Source organism: Patella vulgata, chromosome 6 (assembly GCF_932274485.2).
Source record: "Patella vulgata chromosome 6, xgPatVulg1.2, whole genome shotgun sequence".
NCBI classification, from domain to species: Eukaryota; Metazoa; Mollusca; class Gastropoda; family Patellidae; genus Patella; species Patella vulgata.
Genome location: NC_065884.2, coordinates 5258407 through 5279562, shown reverse-complemented (window position 1 = coordinate 5279562; position 21156 = coordinate 5258407). Strand labels below are relative to the sequence as shown.

Sequence of the window (21156 nt, the reverse complement as noted above, 5' to 3'; positions counted from 1 at the left end):
CCGCTGTCAAAATTTCCAAAGAAAAAGTCTTAAAACTTTTATATTGTTGTGTTAATGTCAAAATAAATAACCATAGTTAATGATCCATGTCTAAAACAGCCTACCGGGACAGGCAAATTGTATTATAAAGAATGCGAAAACAACTGAAGCAAATCGCATTATAATTTCGCTGAATTTTATTACTGTTTGTCACCCGTCATGATCGACTTGTTTTGCTGAAATCAAAGTTAGAGCGGGTTTGAGTTGTTCGTGTGTTGTTGTTGGTTTTTTTTTATTATTATTGTTAATGTATGTTACTTGTATATGGTTTTATCTAAATCAAACTGGACCCTGCCCTGTTTGTTATGTTATGGTTTTTTGATTCCTTTTGTGGTCTATATTTTCTCTGACATTTTAAAATCAAATAATCGTCTGATAATGGCAACAGCATCTGTCAAGACAAAAAGTAGTAGTGGCAGTGGTGGTAAGCCAAAAAAGTATGTTGGGTAGGTATTTCTATTAGTTTGTTTTTAAATTCTAAAAATTATAGTATATTTAGATTCACAATGTTAGGCCAAAACTTTATAACTGTCAATTTACAGATCATGCAAGTGGAGTTGTTATTAATAAATGTTATAAAAGTTTGAACACTACAGGGAGCCACGGTGGCTAATAAGTGGGTAAGACGCTGGTTTGCTAGCCTGGAAATCGTGTGTTCGATCACTGCATTGGCCGAGAAAGTTCATCGAGATTTTCCGATGTGGTTTCCCCTTGTCAGAGGTGCAGGACTGATGGCCTGACAAGGACAGCTGTCTAGTCGTTTGTATACATTGGCATGCACGTTAAAGATCCTTTGGCAGTTAGAATTTGATATAAGAGTAAGCCATATGGCCACTGCCCGGGCAAAATTTTCATTATACCACACTGTATAGCATATGCCCGTCTTCATTAGCCCAGTCTGAACAGAACAGTAGGACGTTAAACCCCATTTCATTTCATTTCTTTTGAACACTTCAGAAAAATATAGCAGGACTACTCTAAGTTTGTTTATTTTGGTTACTGAAAGTGATGATGCTTCTTTTATATAAATTATCTAAAAAAGTAACAACTTGAAAAGATTTTCAGAAGGAGCAGTTGTTCAGATGAATGTAATTGCTTATTTATAGGGTTTGTTATTGTTTGTTTACACAGGGTGTATTTATGTACATGGAATGTAGCATATTCAAAACCTGTAGATCTAACAGATGCTCTTCAACTTCATCAATCAACATTGCCAGAAATTTACGCAATCGGGTAACAAGTCTTTACCACTTTGATACTTTTATCCATTTATTTTATTTCTTCATATTTTACATTTAATTTGAGAACCCACATATGATGTCACATTCTCTCCTGTAAGTAAACTTGCAATCGGTAGCACCTATCATTCTAAAGTTGTTAACGGAAAGTCAAAAGCGGCTGTTAGAAATGTTTGGAGAAAGTACATTTAAAATATAAATCTGCAGTGTATCGAAATGCAGCAGCATTTAGCCAAATGATATTGTGGAGCAATGGTTGGCTAAACGGTCTGTACTTGGCATCACCCAGCACCATGTAATTAATTAAGAAAAGTAGGCTTTCTTCGTATTTAGATGACCAGTTGTGCTGAGTGGATGTTAAATCTCTCACTCACTCTCTCATGTTACAAATATATGAAAGTTATTCTCATCCTTTCAGTTATTTGTTATTAGTTAAATGCTAACTTCTTGCATTTTGTTAAACAGAAAACAGAAAAAAAATCACTTATATATCTTTGGATGGTTGTTCGAATGGAACAAAAACCAAGATTCAATTAAACATTGGCATGCACACTAAAGAACCCTCAACTATTGGAATTTGAAATAAGAGGCGGTTGTAGTCCTGCTTGATCGAACAAAATTTCTCTCATGGCACACTGCATGGCAAAAGCCCATCTTCATTATTGTAGATGGAGAAGAAAAGTAGGACGTTAAACCCCATCTCATTTTATTTCAATTGTATATTTTTGGTACATGTAGTGATGCTGTTTAATTGCATGATTCATATTGAATAATATAAGTTTATTTATTTCTAACATAGATTACAGGAAGTAAATAATGACCATACAGGTACGGGTAGAAACAGTTGGTCGGCGGCCATTACAGATATACTAAAACCTAAAGATTATGTCAGGGTAGGAAATATTATCATATATTTAATTTGTAAAGTGCCCCTGAACATGTTATATGAAATGGCGCACTATAAATATGCTGTAATAATAATAATTAATTCACTAAATTGCTGACATATTTGAAATTGAATTAGTTGAAATCTTGCTGGTAAAAGTTAGAAATGAGTTGTTATAACATCTAATGGTGTCTTCATATAATTTAGATCATTAGGTCTGTCATTGAATCAAGTGGTGTGGTTTCAATCCCACACTTTTACGTGACAAGGAGTAGATTTTTCACTTTCTCTGTTTACTAGACAACTTGTAAATAATGTTTGATACCTGTCTTTAGCATTGGGAGAAAACCAGGGGACCTGGAAGAACCAACCAGGTTGGACAGGGCACCCAACACCTTGGCCCATACAACCAGGGATTTGAAACCAGGCCAGTTGACTCAATGACAGACCTTATGATACAATGTGCATGTGCTAGCCATTTGGCCACCTCCCCCCGCTCCTTCCCAAGTGTTGTACAAGAGGACAGGGGATTTAGATTTAGATCATAAAGTCTGCCTGTGAGTCAAGTGGTATTCGTTTCAATTCCCTGCTTGTGAATGACCAGGAGTAGGGTCACCTGCTCCCCCACTGTTAAAGAGTCCTACGAGCAAGCAAAATTATTGAACTAAAATTAAACCATATGTTAGTCTTGAAATAACCTAGTTTTTGTCAAGTGAATGTTCCACCCATTTCTCCTTTGCTAAGAGGCAGAAAACCAGTGTACTTCTAGTGATACGACATTTGTCTTATTTGATAAGTTCATGTGGTCTATCAGTGGTGCAGTCTTTCTGTGGTAGTGTTGCCATTAAGAAAAATTAGAATGGGGCATCATTTTTTTTAATTTGAAGATGAACGTATCCGTGTTGACATTGTTTTTGGTTTTTTTTACAGGTTCGTGTTCGCTCAATGCAGGGTATTTTATTGATTATTTTTGCTAAGCGATCAATTTTGCCATTTATCACCAACTTCGAATCAGAAGCGACAAGAACGGGTTTAAATGGATTATGGGTAAGTTGCTTTCAAGTGTGTCATTGTTTCTGCTGAAGCATACAGATTGTCAATTATTTGAATCTGTTCTCATTTTGTCCTAATCTCTTAACCTACCGTGAACTCGGACTAGCTTAGCAACCACTTGAAATTTACAATGTGACTGGGTTACTGTCAGTTAAACATATCAACCGACTGAATGATTTCAAGCAGATGACACTAGATATAGTCCACATTCTACAACTACTAGAATGTATTTCAACTGCCACAGCAAGAGCTAAATCTGTCTATTGCAGGTCTTTCTTTAGGCCTGAAATGTTATCTAAATTATTAATTAGACATTAATTAACTTATCCAGACCATAATCAACTCTCAATGTCATTGCTAGCCAGCGATGTTTATTGGATTAGGACCCCATTTGCTGCTCCACTTTCATTCTTGATTTAATCACGAAATGGATAATTGAGACTATGTTTTTTATCATACCGACTTTAGTAATGATGATCAAGGCTAGACAAAAAATTCAATCACTAAAATCTTGGTTCAGAGTGGATCAATTTGACTGAAATTGTCAGCAAATTCCCTTTACATTATCTAGTTTTTAATTATAATTTATAGTGAGAACTGCCAGCTCTTTATCTTATCTCTCATAATGTATCTTTAATTATAAAGAGATGCTGCTACACTTACATTGATATTAAATGTAAAAAAATGTATCCATAATCACAACTGATGGGGATATTTAATTGAACTCCCAAAAGATGTCGGTTGAGTAAAGACAAGAATTTTGAATGACAAAGCAAGTGCCAACCAAATACGATGCTGTGTTGACCAGTCACAAATTAATATCTGAAGCATTTGATTATGTTACAGTTCTGCTCACACCTTTTTTTCGGAAATAACAGAACTGGAACAAGACTCTTGTTTCTTTTCTTTGTTACTCAATTTTGTCGATTCGGAATGTTCCTTGCTAGTAATCAAGCATTCTCTATTGTATACTATAATCTATATTGTGTAGGGTAATAAAGGAGGTGTTAGTGTTAGATTAGATATTTATGGAATGAATGTTATTATTGTCAACAGTCATCTGGCAGCTCATAGAGATAATTTACTGGAAAGAATAGAGGTTAGTATTTAAGTTTAAATGATGTTAAACTTTGCTCTATTTAGTTATAAATAGTGACTGGTATCATGTAACTATTATATGTCTTCTCTTTCTAATAGGCAATAAACCCCTATTGCTCAACACACAGAACGACTAAAACAAAAATATGACACAGTAATGTTATATATTTCGTCAGTCTGAATAACGTAAATATATGGTATATCAAGGTTGTGTACCCTCCAGAGGCCACAATTTTGATCCGATTGTTTCGGAAACACGCTACATGTCACAATTCTTGTCCGATTTTGACAAAACTTGAAATATAAGTTTATCTCCAAAAGATCTTGGTTTCTTTCGATATTGGCATGTATCTGATCGAGACTTCATGGATTATGGCCCCTGATTGTACGAAAAATGACGTATTTAGCTTGTGGACACTCGGTGGTCACAATTTTTATCTGATTTTGACCAAACTTGAAACGCATGTTTATAACCCACAGATCTTGGTTCCTTTCGATATTTGCACATATCGAATTGTAACTTCCTGAATTATGGCCCTTGATTGTACGAAAAATTGCATTTTAGCTTGTGGTTCCTCTAGGGGTCACACTTTTTATCCGATTTAAAAAACGTTTGAATATATCACCGTTACACCCTAATGAAGATGATTTTGAATTTTGTGCAAATCGGACCAAAACTGCCATACAAAATGGCCGTCTACCGCCCGCAAATAGTGTAAATATATGGTATATCAAGGTTGTGGACCGTCTAGAGGCCACAATTGTGATTGGATTTTGATGAAACTTGAAATAACTATTTATAACCCAAAGATCTTGGTTCTTTTCGATATTCGTGCATATCGGATCGTACCTTAATGAATTATGGCCCTTGATTGTATGAAAAGTCACGTTTTTAGCTTGTGATTCCTCTAGAGGTCACAATTTTTATCTGATTTAAAAAAAAACCTTTGAATATATCACTGTTGCACCCTTATGATGGTTTCGTATAAATCAGACCAAAACTGCAAGACAAAATGGCTGCCCCTTGTACGCAAATATTGTAAATATATGGTATATCAAGGTTGTGGACCCTCTAGAGGACATAATTTTGATCCGATGTTGATGAAACTTGAAATACATGTTTATAACTCAAAGATCTTGGTTCCTTATAATATTCACGCATATCGGATCGTAACTTCCTGAATTATGGCCCTTGATTGTGCGGAAAAATAGCTTCTTTTTTTTTTTAGCTTGCATGGCAACCGGTTGTTATATTACAGGATTATGACTGGGATGTTATATATTACAGGATTATGACTGGGATGCTATATAAACCAGGATTAAGACTTGGATGTTATATATTACAGGATTATGACTGGGATGTTTTATATTTCAGGATTATGACAGTGTTATAGATCATCAGAAGTTTAAAGATGATGATGTTGATAATATTATGGACCATGAGTACGTTTAATTTATTCTATTTACCAAGTTTCATCTTTTTATATTCTTCCCACAATTATATTCTTATGGCATGCATTATCCATGGCTGAAAAAACTAAGATCAGTGTTATAGGATTTTCTTTTCAAATTTCAATTAATAGTTTCACTGGCATTAATTGTTAATTTATTTAACAGCTATGTTCTATGGATGGGTGATTTGAATTTTCGTCTGAATGAACTGACCAAAGAAGAAGCCATTAAATGTAGTGAAAATAAAGATTACGAAAAACTTCTCAAGTTTGATCAGGTATAAATATATACACTGTACTCCAATTAAAATATCGGGTCACGGTGGTTAAGTGGGTAAGACACTGGCTCGCTAGTCTGGAGGTCGGGTGTTCGATCCCTGCATTGGCCGAGAAAGTTCATCCAGATTTTCCGGGGTGGTTGCCCCTTGTCAGTGATGCAGGACAGGGGGCCTGACAAGGACCGCTGTCTAGTCATTTGGATGGTGCGAAAAACTATGGTCTTGTGTACACATTAGCGTACACATAAAAGATCCCTTGACAGTTGGAATTCGATATAAGAGTAGGCCATAGTGCCTCTGTCCGAGCAAAAATTTCCCTCATAGCACTGTATGGCGTATGCCAGTCTCCATTAGCCCAATTCGGAGCAGAACAGTAGGACATTAAACCACCTTTAATCCCATTTCATTTCTCCAATTGAAATCTGGCTAGTTATAAGTAGCGGTTCATTCTATTCTAATGACCTACATGATATCAGTCTATTGCACTGTACTACAACTATATGTATAAACACAGCTGTAACTGAGTATTGGGGTTGGATGATCTAAAGGTCTAACATCCACACTTTAGATCATAAGATCTGTCATTAAATCAGCTGGTGTGGTTTTTCGTTCCCAAGCTTGTACAGAACATGGGGATCACGGTGTCTATTTGGGTAAGACACTGGCTCGCTAGTCTGGAGGTCGGGTGTTCGATCCCTACATTGGCAGAGAAAGTTCATCCCGATTTTCCGGCGTGGTTCTTCTTGTCAGTGATGCGGGACGGAGGGCCTGACAAGGACAGCTGTCTAGTCGTTCGGATGGGACAAAAAAACGAGGTCCCGTGTACACATTGGCGTGCACGTAAAGGATCCCTTGACAGTTGGAATTCGATATAAGAGTAGCCATAGTGCCGCTGTCCGAGCAAAAATTAGCACACTGTATGGCGTATGCCCGTCTTCATTAGCGCAGTTCGGAGCAGAACTGTAGGACGTTAATCCCCATTTCATTTGTACGGAACATGTACCTTGATCAGATCAGTTAATAGATGTCTTGGTTCTGAAAATGTTTATTTAAAATAACGAAATACTTGTCACTGATAGACATTTATTTCATTCTTTCACAGTTAATCCTGGCAATGCAAGCAGGTTTAGTATTTGAAGATTTCCATGAAGGGGAGATAAGTTTTCCACCAACCTATAAATTTGATATCAATACAGATCAATATGATTCAAGGTAATGTCATGAATAATCGTATAATAATCTTATTGCTATTCAAGGAATTCAGTCACATTAACCATAGTCATGATACAAAAATATAGTATACAGCTTTTCAATTCTTAATGGTGTACAATTGTTAGATTGTTCTGAATTGACAAAATTGCAACTAAGTAACACTATCAAAATCTGGTCCCGAGTTAACAAAGCATTCTCAAACTTAAAAGTTAAAAATTTACTCAAAATTGTTCGCCTTTTTTTAACTGGAATATAGCTCTTTTTAAAACTTTTGTTGTTTTAATGTATCAAATACATCAATTAGAATTTTGTGTAAAGTTTTGTGTTTCTGGATCAAAGATATTTCTCACAAACAGTGTTTGAAAGTTGACTGAATTCTCATCTTAAGTCTGAGAATGCTTTGTGAACTTGGGGCCTTTTCTTTACAGTGACTATGTAATTAATGACAATGTACGTGTTAGGAGAGCCATGGTGGTTTTGTACCTCACTAACAAGGATGTACCAGGTTCGTTCCTGTGTCGACAAAGAAAGTTCCTTGGAATTTTCCAGACAGGTTGTCCCCTTGTCAGTGTTGCACGACAGAGTGGTGTCCCCTGTCAGTGGTGTACGGCAAAGTGGTGTCCCCTTGTCAGTGGTGCATGACAGAGCAGTGTCCCCTTGTCAGTGGTGTACGACAGAGTAGTGTCCCCTTGTCAGTGGTGAAAGACAGAGTGGTGTCACCTTGTCAGTGGTGTACTACAGAGTGGTGTCCCCTTGTCAGTAGTACATGATGGAATGGTGTCCCCTTGTCAGTAGTGTAAGACAGAGTGGTGTCCCCTTGTCAGTAGAGCAATATTGATGGCCTGTCAAGGAAAAGTATCTAGTCGTTCAGCTGGTAGAAAAGTGAGGTCCTGTGTATACCATTGACACCACATTATAAATCATCTTGTCAAAATAAGAATAGTCTGAGAGTTTTATCAATATATTATGCCATGTCTTACTTGACTCCTTTAATAAACTTAGTCCAATATTTTTTTTTTTTTTTTTTTGTATCTTTTATAAATAATGTACGAAAGGCAAAGTGCCTGTATAGAAATAATGGTATGCCAACATCAAATATTAGGTGACATCTATATTTTAGATATACCGGTATATAGACTATAGCACATGTATGTTATTATTGGTATAGTGTGAAAGGATACTGTTACATTCCGTATTGGGATTTCACTCGTATATTCTGGACATGTCTGATGCTTTTTTCCAAACGTCCTAAATTGTCCGACCAGGAATATGCCCAGTCGGGCATCAAGAAATGGTGAATAATATTCAAAATTCCAAATTTAATATAGTGTACTGAGCGTATATCTACCACTCAACCCGATTATCCTTGATAATAGGCGGGATTGATTAGATAATTAAGTGTTCAACGTATTTATCGTGTTATACCACTTATACACCTACCTTGATTAACTAGTTAATCTGCCTTGATTGACTGACTTAATCTTTAATCGGACAATTCATCAACCCAATCCTGAACAGAAGTCATTGCTTCTCCTTTGTCGGACTATTATGAATCCAATAAGGGTGATTATAAATTTAATCTATGTGATTAACCCGTGATTTCTCCATTTTTAGATTTGTTTAATCTCCTTGATGTCGGCCAAAAACACGTAGAAATTAGTCATATGTGTCATATCCTAATATTTCAAATGTATATCAACTATATGACATGTATTTTATTATTTTGTATAGTGAGAAACAACGTGTACCAGCCTGGTGTGATCGTATATTGTGGTATACACATGATACAAGCTATGATGATGTGTGTCTGGATGTACAACAACTACATTATCACAGTCATCCAGTCTATAAAGTCAGTGATCATAAACCTGTGTCTTCTCTTTTTCATATCCAGGTAAAGTTTATTACCTGTATTCTAGTATGACCTGTCATTGAGTCAGGTGGCATGGTTTCCACTCCTTGCTTGTACGTGACAATCTCGTTAGTTTTCTCCGGGTCCCCCCAGTTTCCTTCCACAGCAAATTATTGAAATAGAATTGAACCATATGTTAGTCCAGAAATGTGAAGTAGATGTTAAAACTCTATTTCTCTCTAAATTCTTGTATTAATTCTATTCGGAATGTCTAGGCGAAGTCTGTATTCTTGTATTAATCCTATTCCGAATGTCTAGGTGAAGTCTGTATTCTTGTATTCATTCTATTCGGAATGTCGAGGTGAAGTCTGTATTCTTGTATTAATTCTAGGTGAAGTCTGTATTCTTGTATTAATTCTATTTGGAATGTCTAGGTAAAGTCTATATTCTTGTATTCTATTTGGAGTATCGAATTGTATCATTTGTCACCGAACAGTTATAGATGGGTGGTAATCTTTGAACATTTCATAACAGAAATTTTGATTTATCTTCTCCATAGAATGAGCGAAAAGGGACTAGGTCATTTCGGGACTAACATATATTGTGCACTGGGTTATAGTTCATCTTCTCCTTGATAGTTTTACCTGCGACTACTTGATGGTCACTTGTAACAACAGTGTTGATCAACAAAATAATAGACTACTAACTCTTTTACAATTTTCCATTTCAGGTCTTCCCGAACCCCCCACGTCTCCCAGTTACGTTTTATCCAATCAAAGAGTTTCGCCAGAAACGTGATAATTTGATTAACTACAAGATGGTGTCGTCTGGTTCATCGTATTATAATGATTGGATTGGTTTATACAAGGTAAATAATCTCATTATTATTCATATCAAACGGTGGAGGGGGGTAGGTTTGTCAAATGGTTTGATCATAATGTCTGTTGTTTGGTCAAGTGGCTTGGTTACTATTCCCTGCTTGTACATGATGAGGAATAGGGTCGCCTTTCGAACACGTGGGATTTTCTGAGTATGTTAGTCCCAAAATGACCTAATTTGTGTTCAGTGGACATCTCTCTCTCTCTCTCAAAAGGTTTAAATGAAAAAAAAATGAAATTGTTTAACGTCCTACGGTTCTGCTCCGAACTGGGCTTATAAAGACGGGCATACGCCATACAGAATATTGCTATGAGGGAAATTTTGCATGGACAACGAAGCTATGGCCTTCTTTTACTTCAAATTCCAACTGTCAAGGGTTCTTTTACATGCACGCCAATGTGCATATGGGACCTTGGTTTTTCATGCCATCCGAACGATTATGCATTGTCCCTTGCCACTCCCTTTGTTCTGCACCAATGACAAGGGAGGACCACCCCAGAAACTCCTGATGAACATTGTTCTGGCAACACTAGAACTAATACGGGACCTCCATGTCTTACCCACTCACTTGGCTTTCAAAAGTTTGATATAGAATTAAAGATGGTTGTAGGTTCGAGATCCGAATTGTATGTCAAGTTCTGGGCTGAGTTCACAAAGCATTCTCAGACTTAAAGTAGCTAAGTCTCTATAACTCAATATCATCCAAAGTCTTACACGTTGAAAACCCGAATTATTTGTCAATTCGATTCAACATTGAGCTAAGTCTCTAACTCAATATCATCCAAAGTCTTACACGATGACAACACGAATTATTTGTCAATTCTATTTGGTTGAGACTCTTACCGTATTTTGCTGGATCTAACTGATTTGAAATTAGAATCAAATGGAAACAAAAATATAGCCCGCTATAAAAACATTTTTGTTTTAATGTATCAAATATCTCAATCAGAAACTATGTGCAAAGTTTTGTAATTCTGGATCAAAGATATTTCTAATAAACAGTGAATGAAAGTTGAGTAAATTCTTGATTTAAGTCTGAGAATGGTTTGTAAACTCAGAGTTGTAGTAGTAAAGTGAATAAAGTAAACAATTAAAGAGTCAATTATTAAAAAAATATATTTCAACAGGCAGATTTTGCAGCTTTGACTGACAATATTATATATGTTTGTATATTCTATGTGAAATATAGATTATGCAAGAGCTAAATCTGCCTATTGCAGGTCTTTCTTTAGGCCTGAAATGTTATCTAAATTATTAATTAGACATTAATTAACTTATCCAGACCATAATCAACTCTCAATGCCATCGTTATCCTGCAATATTTACTGGATTTGAATACAGTTTATGATGGATGATTTAACCTAAAAATGGATAATCAAGATTTTGCTTGTTATCATACCAACATCAGTAATGACGACTGAGAATAGCGTAAAATTCAATGGCTAATATCTTGGTTCAGAGTGAAACAATTTGACTGAAATGTTCAGCATATTTTATTTTCATTATCTATTTTCTAACTATTAAAGCGAGAACTATCAGCTCCTTATCTAATCTTACCTAATGCCCCTTTGACAAGTAGATTTTTGCTGCATATACTCAATTATGTTGAATATTGTATAGTTTATTTTAAACGGGTTGATTTTGCAGCATTGACTAAGTGTATTACATATCTTTGTATTTGTTTTTGACAGGCTGATTTTACTGCATTAACTGAGTATGTTACATATATTTGGGCCGTTCAAGGTGTGGAGAAGCGCGGAGTATCGGGTGTTACTTTAGCTTTTACAAAAGAATGGATGACAGCGCCACCCGGAGAATATTGTCTTCTTTATTTAACCAAAAATTATAGTTTACTTGGTATTAGCCAAACATTTCAGGTAGGTACCAAAAATGGCCCACTGAATTAAAAATCAAGTTTTAAAATGCAATTGGACTGAAGAAACATTTCCTGCGATTTTGTAAACTAAAATTAAAGATAGAATCGCAGAAGGTTCATAATTTCTATAAATTGTTCTAGTCCCTTTTTGAATTAGTTTCAATGAAATATGTTTTAAACACATATGTTTCCAGTCACTAACATTGTTATTATTATCATAATTTCATTTTTAAAGCACATACTGGTTTTCACAACATTTGATCTTTGCTGTTTTATTGAAATCACTTTTTATACAAATTTAAAAAAAAAGAAAAAATTATGTTTCCCAAAATCCTGGAAAACAGATATTCACAGAATCTGATTTAAAGCAACAAATACAAAATTAGTATATTTCACTTTTTAAAACAATGCAATTTAATTTTGATAAACAAAAGTGTTTATGTCCAAATATGTCAATTCAAAGTCATCACCCCTAGCAACTCAAATAAATTAATTTTATTTTTTTTTTTTTTTTAAAAGAAACGAAAGTATTACCTGTTGAACAGTGCATTATTTTACTTTCCATATCTGAGTTTTATATCTTCAGGGAAACTTAATGAATTATTTGTTTGTTGTAGGTTTTACCATGATATGGACCAGGTGTAGGTATTACCGTGATATGAACCGTGATATCCATTTTCTGATCTCTTCAAGTGCCTTATATGGTATTTATTAGCTGAACTACAAATACTGAATGATTGGTTGCTTAGTTGTATTTTAGTAGCCAATGAAATAACTTGTAAGAAGTTTATCTTGCTCATATATCCTGCCTTTATCTCTAACTGTGATTTTGTCTTGTCTGAAAATCTGGTGTCAGAAGTGATAAGAAGCGTAAAGTTTTTATGATTGATACGTACAAAAGGTCTCTTCATGGTTGTTGACTTTCTGATTTAATGGGGTTAAGAAAATTCTTCTGGCACATTACTCTTTCCAGGGTCGACGGAAGCAATTCTTGATTTGGGGGAGGGGGGGCTACCATCGTAGGTGAGGGTCCAGGGACCGCGTAGGCCCCGGAAGTTCCTTGGGGTCTACATAGTCAGAGGCACAGGGCCTGCTTTCTGTGTATTTATAACTTTGGATTTCTACTATGTCCCTAGGGGCTTGGTGGGAGACCAAGAGATATAATACATGTGCTTTAGATCATAAGATCTGTTCCGTCTTTATTATCACCACTCACCTAAAGTCTGTCATTGATGTAAGTGTTGTGGTTAAGATGCCAGGCTTGTATGAGACAAGTAGTATGGTGGCCCATCCTAACCTCTAGTTTTCTCCCTATATGCATATTTTAAAGATATATCATATGTTCATTCCAAAGTTTGTTTTGACTGGACATTAAAATATATCTCTATTAAATTCCAACTTTATTGGTCAGCTTTGTACTGCGTAGTCAAGGGGGGTTGGATGGCTGAAGGGTTAGCACGTGCGTGCTGTATCGTAAGGCCTGTCATTGAGTCAACTGGCGTGGTTTCGAATCCCCGGTTGTACATGACAAAGAGTAGGGTCGCCTGTCCAACCTCATGGGTTTTCTCCGGGTCCTCCGGTTTCCTCCCACTGCTAAAGACCCCTACGCGCAAGCAAATTATTGAAATAAAACTAAACCATAAGTTAGTCCCGAAATGACCTAGTTTGTGTCGAGTGGACGTTAAACCCCATTTCTCTCTCTCTCTCTCTCTGTAGTCAACAGCATTATGATTATCTCCATTCCCCCAATTTGACAACCATGAAGAGATCTATTTATGTCACATCTACATCTAACTTTGTTATAAGGCAACCAGATGACTAATTATAAAATATATTTAATACTGTGATTAATTAATATCAAATATTCTTTATTATATTTTATATTTTTATACATAGTGGCCTCTAGATGTAGAGGAAATATTCCTTTATTATGGCCTCTAGATGTAATGGAAATATTCCTTATTGTATTCATAGTGGCCTCTAGATGCAGTGGAAATATTCCTTTATTTATACATAGTGGTCTCTAGTTGTAATGAAAATATTCCTTAAAGTATTCATAGTGGCCTCTAGATGTAGTGAATATATTCCTTTATTTTCACATAGTGGCCTCTAGATGTAATGAAATTATTTCTTTATGTATTCATAGTGGCTTCTAGATGTAATGGAAATGTTCCTTAATGTATCCACAGTGGCCTCTACTAGATGTAGTGGAAATATTCCTTATTTATATATAGTGACCTCTAGATGTAATGAAATTATTCCTTAATCTACATGTATTCATAGTGGCCTCTAGATGTAGTGGAATTCCTTTATTTATGCATAGTGGCATCTAGTTGTAATGGAAATATCCCTATATGCAATCATAATGGCCTCTTGATGTAGTCAAATTCCTTTATTTACACATAGTAGCCTCTAGATGTAATGGAAATATTCCTTTATTTACACATAGTGGCCTCTCTAGTTGTAGTGGAATTCATTTCTTTCCACAAAGAAGCCTCTAGATGTAGTGGAATTCCTTTCTTTACACATAGTGTGGCCTTTAGTTATAGCTGAAATATACCTTTATAATTCTAATTCATTAAGCTAGCTTCTGGTGTAGTTGATATATCAGTATTATACTTTACATAGTTCTAAGATATGAGGGATAACGGTTTTAAAGAAATGGTGTAAAATTATATATATGTGTTTATCTTTTATATTTTTATACATAGTAACTCTAGGTGTAGTGGAATTATGTTTTTATAAATGTTATTCTTAAAGCTAGATTGCTATATAACATGTTTTATAAATGTGATTCTTAAAGCTATATTGCTGGAAATAATGTTTTTATGAATGTAATTCTTAAAGGTAGATTGCTATTAAACATGTTTTACAAATGTGATTCTTAAAGCTATATTGTAGAAATGATGTTATATGATGTTATATTACTGAAAATAATGTTTATATCACTGTAATTCTTAAAGCTGTATTACTAGAAATAATGTTTTTATAAATACAAGTCTTACAAACTACAATACAAATTTAATGTCCAATATATTGTAAATGATATTATGAACAGGTTGATTTAAATGAGTTATTTACATATGAAGGAGTAATAAAAAAATTGGTAAAAACATAAAAAAAAAAATCTTGTATATCAAAAAGTCACTTTGTAACGTAATTTTAAAATTCGCTGTCGTGAGAAGAGAGGGCGGGTCATCTTCTTCCTTCGTCATAATAATATCAAGTTACAATGTATTTACACATAAAACTCTGACTGGACTAATGAAGACGGGTTGAAGGAACACAGCTTTATTATTGTTTTAATAAATGTACAGGGGCCTTATATTCACAAAAAGTTAAACTGCAATATTTTAAGGATGCAGCCATATCATTGGATGAGATTTAAAATCGTTGTACAAATCATAGCTCTTGGCCAATGAATGGACTACATTCTTAAAGTGTTTTAATTTTACTTTTTGTATGAATGCAGTCCCAGTATTTTAAATAAACACAGCTTTATTAGCGTTTATATAGATATTTAGTATTAATTAATCTTATTCTTCCATGTCATAATATTGCCAGTAGTTTGTGTATTATTGTAGATATTAATATTCTGTTATTTGTTAAAGTATAAAACTCCATATATTTATATATATTATAATATAGCTGATGATGCTCATTAACGACAGACTGATTTTCTGTTTTTACTGTAATTTCTAATCAGTTATGTTCAGTGAAATACACAAAAAGTCAAAATTGATTGGCAGCCTTTGGCTTTTGGTTATTCGTGTCTGCACCGATAGTATTCTCCTTCATTACAAATGGCGCCCGGAAGCATTCTGGCATGCGATTTGTGTGCCAATTTTAAAATTTTCATTTTGTCTTAAATATTAGATATCGGATGGCCATGGTAAGATAACAACATCCATGTTGATTTAAATTGACCAATAAGTCATGTTTGCAATGTCGAAGACTTTGGATGATATTGAGTTAGAGACTTGCCTTCTTTAACATATATCGTTCAACATTTCGACAAGTGTGCTCTGCTCGAAAACAATGACAGAAAACGTGTCAAAAAGTTGTGCTTTATGTGTATAAACCAGTGATCGTTTTCAATATAAAGTGGGGGGTTGGATGGCTGAATGGTTAGCACATGCGCGCTGTATCATGAACTCTGTCATTGAGTCAACTGGCATGGTTTCGATTGCCCAGTTGTAGGTGAAAAGGAGTAGGGTCACTTGGAAATAAAATTGAACCATATGTTAGTCCCGAAATGACCTACTTTGTGTCGAGTGGACGTTAAAGTGTGTTGTGTTTTTTAGTGTGCTCAATTCGACTAATGTACATCAGAATGAAGAAGTAATGGTTGATTGTTTTAACTGGATATGTGATTTATTTTTATCTACCTTAAATATAGAAGTACTCAGGGGCGTGTCAAGGAATTGAGCAGCTGGGGGTCCAGGGTGAAGACGATGTCAAGGTTGGCGTTAGGTCTGGGGGGAACTACCCGCGAATTTGATAAATACATAATCTTTGAGACAATATTTCTGCTCATTTGGGTGCATACATGTATAGGATTACAGTGGAGTGAGCCAAAACGGTGTTATTTACATGAATGTAGGAGATAAGAAATATTCTCTGCGCCAGCAGGGGGAGAAGACCCCCTGGACCCCTCCCCCTATGGACACGTGTCAGGTACTTTATCCTTGTGTATAGCAATGTACGTAACATATGTAAAGGCTATAATTAGGTACTCATGATGCCTAGGGCAGACTGTAGTCCTTTGTCATTTGATCACTGACTTGACTAATAGGCTTTCTCATAAATTGTTTCACTGATATTTTCTAATTGAACTTGATGTAAAAAAAACAGTTAATGAAAATGTAGAGTGTTCAACCTATGATTGTCTTATGGATAATGTTTATAGTAATTGATTAATTAATTAAAGATACATTATGGGAGATTAGATAAAGAGTTGACTGTTCTTGCTATAATAGTTTTAAAAAATAGATAACTTAAATAGAAGATGTTGAAAATTTCAGTCAAATTGCTCCAAGATGAACCAAGATATTAGCTTTTGAATTTTAAGCCTAGCCTCGATCATCATTACTTAAGTCGGTATGATAAAAAACATAGTCCTGGTTATCCAATTTTGTATTTAATCATCAATGAGCATTGAGCAGCAGATTGGATTCCAATACATTGAAAATCTGACACATAAGATGACATTGAGAGTTGATTATAGTCTGGATAAGTTAATTAATGTCTAATTAATAGTTTATATAACATTTCGGGCCTAAAGAAAGACCTCCAACAGGCAGATTTCGCTCTTGTATAATGTATTTTTAATATAGAGTATATAGGGCCTTTATTTATCTTTATGTAAATGTATTTCTACCTCTTTTGTAATTTCAATCCCTGCATTGGCTGAGAAAATTCATCGGCATTTTCCAATGTGGTTTCCCCTCGTCAATAGTGTTTTATTCTTAATATTTTGAAATGCTTTAATATGAAAAAAAAACCCAATAAAATGAAAGAACCGTAATATATGCAGTTAATACATATACTACATATAGCTGATTGCTGGTATGGCATATCCTAAGCCATTTTTAGGCAGTTTATGCTGTTTGGGGGTTATTTAATTTGATTCTAATGCACCCTTCATTTAATAAATCCTGGACAGGCCATTTACAAACCACCTTATAGGGAAATGCCAATGTATCTATGATTTGTATCATTGCCTTCATTGCTATTTATTTATTTATTTATTTATTCGTGCAAATATTCCTTATTAGGCACTAGAACTTGCCAAATATGATGTAAACATTGAAAAATATATGTATCCATGGGGCTTACCCTGTTAGGCATTGCACTCCTTCACCACAACTGACTCATTGTGTTTTTAGGGAAAAAATTGAATCTGACCAACAGTGTTCATCTGGGCCCTATTTCTCGAAATTTTAACTTAAGATAAAATCCAAATTTTAGTAGATACTTCAATTTTGATTGGCTAAACACTAAAATCAATCTAATATGATCCAATCAAATTACTAAAGTTTTGATTTTATCTTAGTTAAAATTTCGTGAAACAGGACCCAGTACTAAGGTACAGGGTGTCAAAATGTTTGGTAGATTGTCTCTCAACCATAGTGGTTAAGCATTAAGGTTAGGGTGGCTGCAACTCGGTACATTCAAATATTTCAAAACCATAGCTCTCTTTAATTCTGGTTTAAGTATATTTTAATACAAATACTATTTGATTGTCTACATGTATCTTGTATCTCTAGTAATCAGAACATAATGATTATAACAGTAGAAATATGACTATATCAGTAGAAATGTGACTAATACAGTAGAAATATGACTATAACAGTAGAAATATGACTATAACAGTAGAAATATGACTAACAGTAGAAATATGACTATCACAGTAGAAATATGACTATAACAGTAGAAATATATGACTATAACAGTATATGTGATTATAACAGTAGAAATATGACTATAAAAGTAGAAATATGACAACATACCAAAAACAAAAAAGTGAAATATATAGACCAAGCTCAATCACAAGGTTGTTAACTAAGACATATATTTTTGTCCAAAAACTATTACCACATATTTTATGCCTCCATCGGTATCCCTCTGTGTTGATAATAACAATAATAATCAGAGGTGGGTTCAGGTATGATAACCAGCCTAATATGGGTGTAGTATAAATGATTTGATTAATGTATATTATGTTTTATAAGTTGTGTATATACCATCCGTCTTGTATCTTTATATATCAATATTTATATCATTTTACTGTTCTTCTCTTACTAGAAGTTTATTATTAATCAAATTTATATAAATACTGTATTCATTATTATCTTTGTTGTTTTATCTCTCCCATACAATGTGTTGTATATAGAAGTACTGACATGGTAATTTGAAGTACCGACATGGTAATTTGAAGTACTGACATGGTAATTTGAAGTACTGATGGTAATTTGAAGTAATATTGTAGTAACTGTCGTGGTAATTTGAAGTACTGGCATGGTAATTTGTAGTACTGACATGGTAACTTGAAGTAATATATAATGGTAACTTAAATTACTGTCATGGTAATTTGAACACTGGCATGGTAATTTGAAGTACTGGCATGGTAATTTGCAGAACTGGCATTGCAATTTGAAGTACTGACATGGTAATTTGAAGAACTGGCATGGTAATTTGAAGTACTGACATGGTAATTTAAAGTACTGGTAATTTGAAGTACTGTCATGTTAATTTGAAGTATTGTCATGGTAATTATGGAGTACTGACATGGTAATATTGTGGTAACTTGATGTACTGTCATGGTAATTTGAAGTAATATCATGGTAATTTCAAGTACTGTCGAGGTAATTTGAAATACTGTCATGGTGATTTGAAGTACTGTCATGGTGATTTAAAGTACTGTCATGGTAATTTCATTGTCATTTGAAATATTGTCTTGCATATTTGAAGTACATGTACAATCATGGTAATTTGAAGTATTGTTTTGGTAATTTAATGTATTGTCTTCATAATTTGAAGTACTTTTATGGTAATTTGAAGTACTTTTATGGTAATTTGAAGTACTTTTATGGTAATTTGAAGTACATGTGCTAGCATGGTAGTTTGAAGTAATATCGTGGTAACTTGAAGACTGTGATGGTAATTTGAGGTACAGTCGTGGTATATTGAAGTACTGGGGTGTGGGTTAAATTATTATCAGGGATTTGTGTAGAAATGGTTCCGCTAATGATAACTCTCGTCTTTGACCCGAGAGGTTGTCAACGCTATAAGATTGCAGCTAGGGTCACTGAAGTACAGTTTAACTTTCGTCTTTGATCCGAGACCACGTCAACGCTACAAGATTGCAGCAAGAATTACCGGAATACAGTGTAACAGATCATATTACCCAGTGGAAGGGCCAGGTTATCCTTTTGGGGTGCAGAGACAAATCAATGGGGTCGGGGTGAAGGGGGCGGGGTGAATTATGGAAAAAAGGCTGTAGGGTCCTCCCGCAGAAAATTTTGAAATGTGGATTCGATTTTGGGCATTCTGGGCCAGTAAAAGAAGTTAGATAATAAAGACATTTTCAAATCTAAATTAGAATCTCTCGGTCATACACTGGAATTTTGATCTTGGATTCAACCCAAAATATGGGGGTGCCGTTTTGCCCCCCCCCCACACCCGATACTGACCAGTGGCCTATTCAAGAAGGAACCAGGCAAGAAAACTCCCCATATTCTTCTGGGTTCACGTCGTGATTAGTGGCATTTAATATTTAGACTGCAATATACAGGTCACAATTCTAGGGAATACAATTACTGAGCCACGTTTAGACTTGGTTTCTTTAGTCTTTATTAAGCAATAATTTTTATCCCCCGCCTTTCGATTGCTCGATAAATGTGCGATTAATGAATATGTGTCTTCTATTTATTTTGGGATTTCGGCAGGGGACAACAACCTCGCTAAGCTGTTGGCTGATAAAGACAAGAGAACCCAAGTCTAAACGTGACTCAGTAATAAGCAGTAATTTTATTCCATATAGAATTGTTACCTGTATATTCTAGTCCAGATTACAGGATTCGACTAAGACGGGCCACATATTTAAATGAAATTTGGGAGAACGAAAATTTGATTAATCATCTAAATAAAACAATCAACTAACTGCGACTCATTCAGCGTAAAATTGGTTGACATATTTTCTAAAATAGCAACTTTGACTTGATTTCTACCCCACCTCTTCGTCGCTGATATAAATCAGAAACATCTATTTTCTTTCGGAAAATGTGTTAATAGAATAGTCGCCCTATGCGTCAGAAATTGATAATAAACGGGTCATTTTATTGAATATCCCCTTATCAGTGGTGCGGGTAAGAGGGTCTGGCAAGGACGGTGTCTAATCGTTCGGATGGGACGAAAAACCGAGGTCCAATGTACGCACTGCATGATGTTTGACCGTCTTCATTATCCCGATCGGGGCAGAAAAGTAGGACGTTAAACCCCATTCCTTTATTCGATTGATTGTGCCCTTGTTTAAGATTATCTAATTATGATCTGGTAAATCTAGAGCTGGGTTACACCATCTTGTATAACAGACAATAACAGCTTGGGGCGTAGGTAATAAAATAACGATATATATCGCACTATTATTGTGTTTTAGTGTTTTATTCTTCAGCTATTTTATTCTTAACTTTAGTTTTAAATGTTAATTCACACTGTTTTATAAATGGTGGATTTTGACGTAGTTCATGGTCCGGTTCCCAGAACATTCCCACGTCTGTAATGGGGTTTAAC

The 21156-nt window shown here is 34.8% G+C and overlaps 1 protein-coding gene across 1 annotated transcript; it reads left to right on the top strand.

Moving 5' to 3' along the window:
• The first annotated feature begins 6 nt into the window (after positions 1-6).
• Positions 7-18713, top strand: LOC126823576 (inositol polyphosphate 5-phosphatase K). Its single transcript, XM_050552483.2, has 12 exons — positions 7-485; positions 1171-1272; positions 2077-2170; positions 3094-3210; positions 4208-4315; positions 5690-5757; positions 5932-6043; positions 7146-7255; positions 8987-9149; positions 9838-9975; positions 11678-11863; positions 12480-18713. The coding sequence occupies exons 1-12, from the start codon at positions 304-306 to the stop codon at positions 12489-12491; spliced, it is 1392 nt and encodes a 463-aa protein (XP_050408440.2). The 5' UTR covers positions 7-303; the 3' UTR covers positions 12492-18713.
• Positions 18714-21156: the final 2443 nt, after the last annotated feature.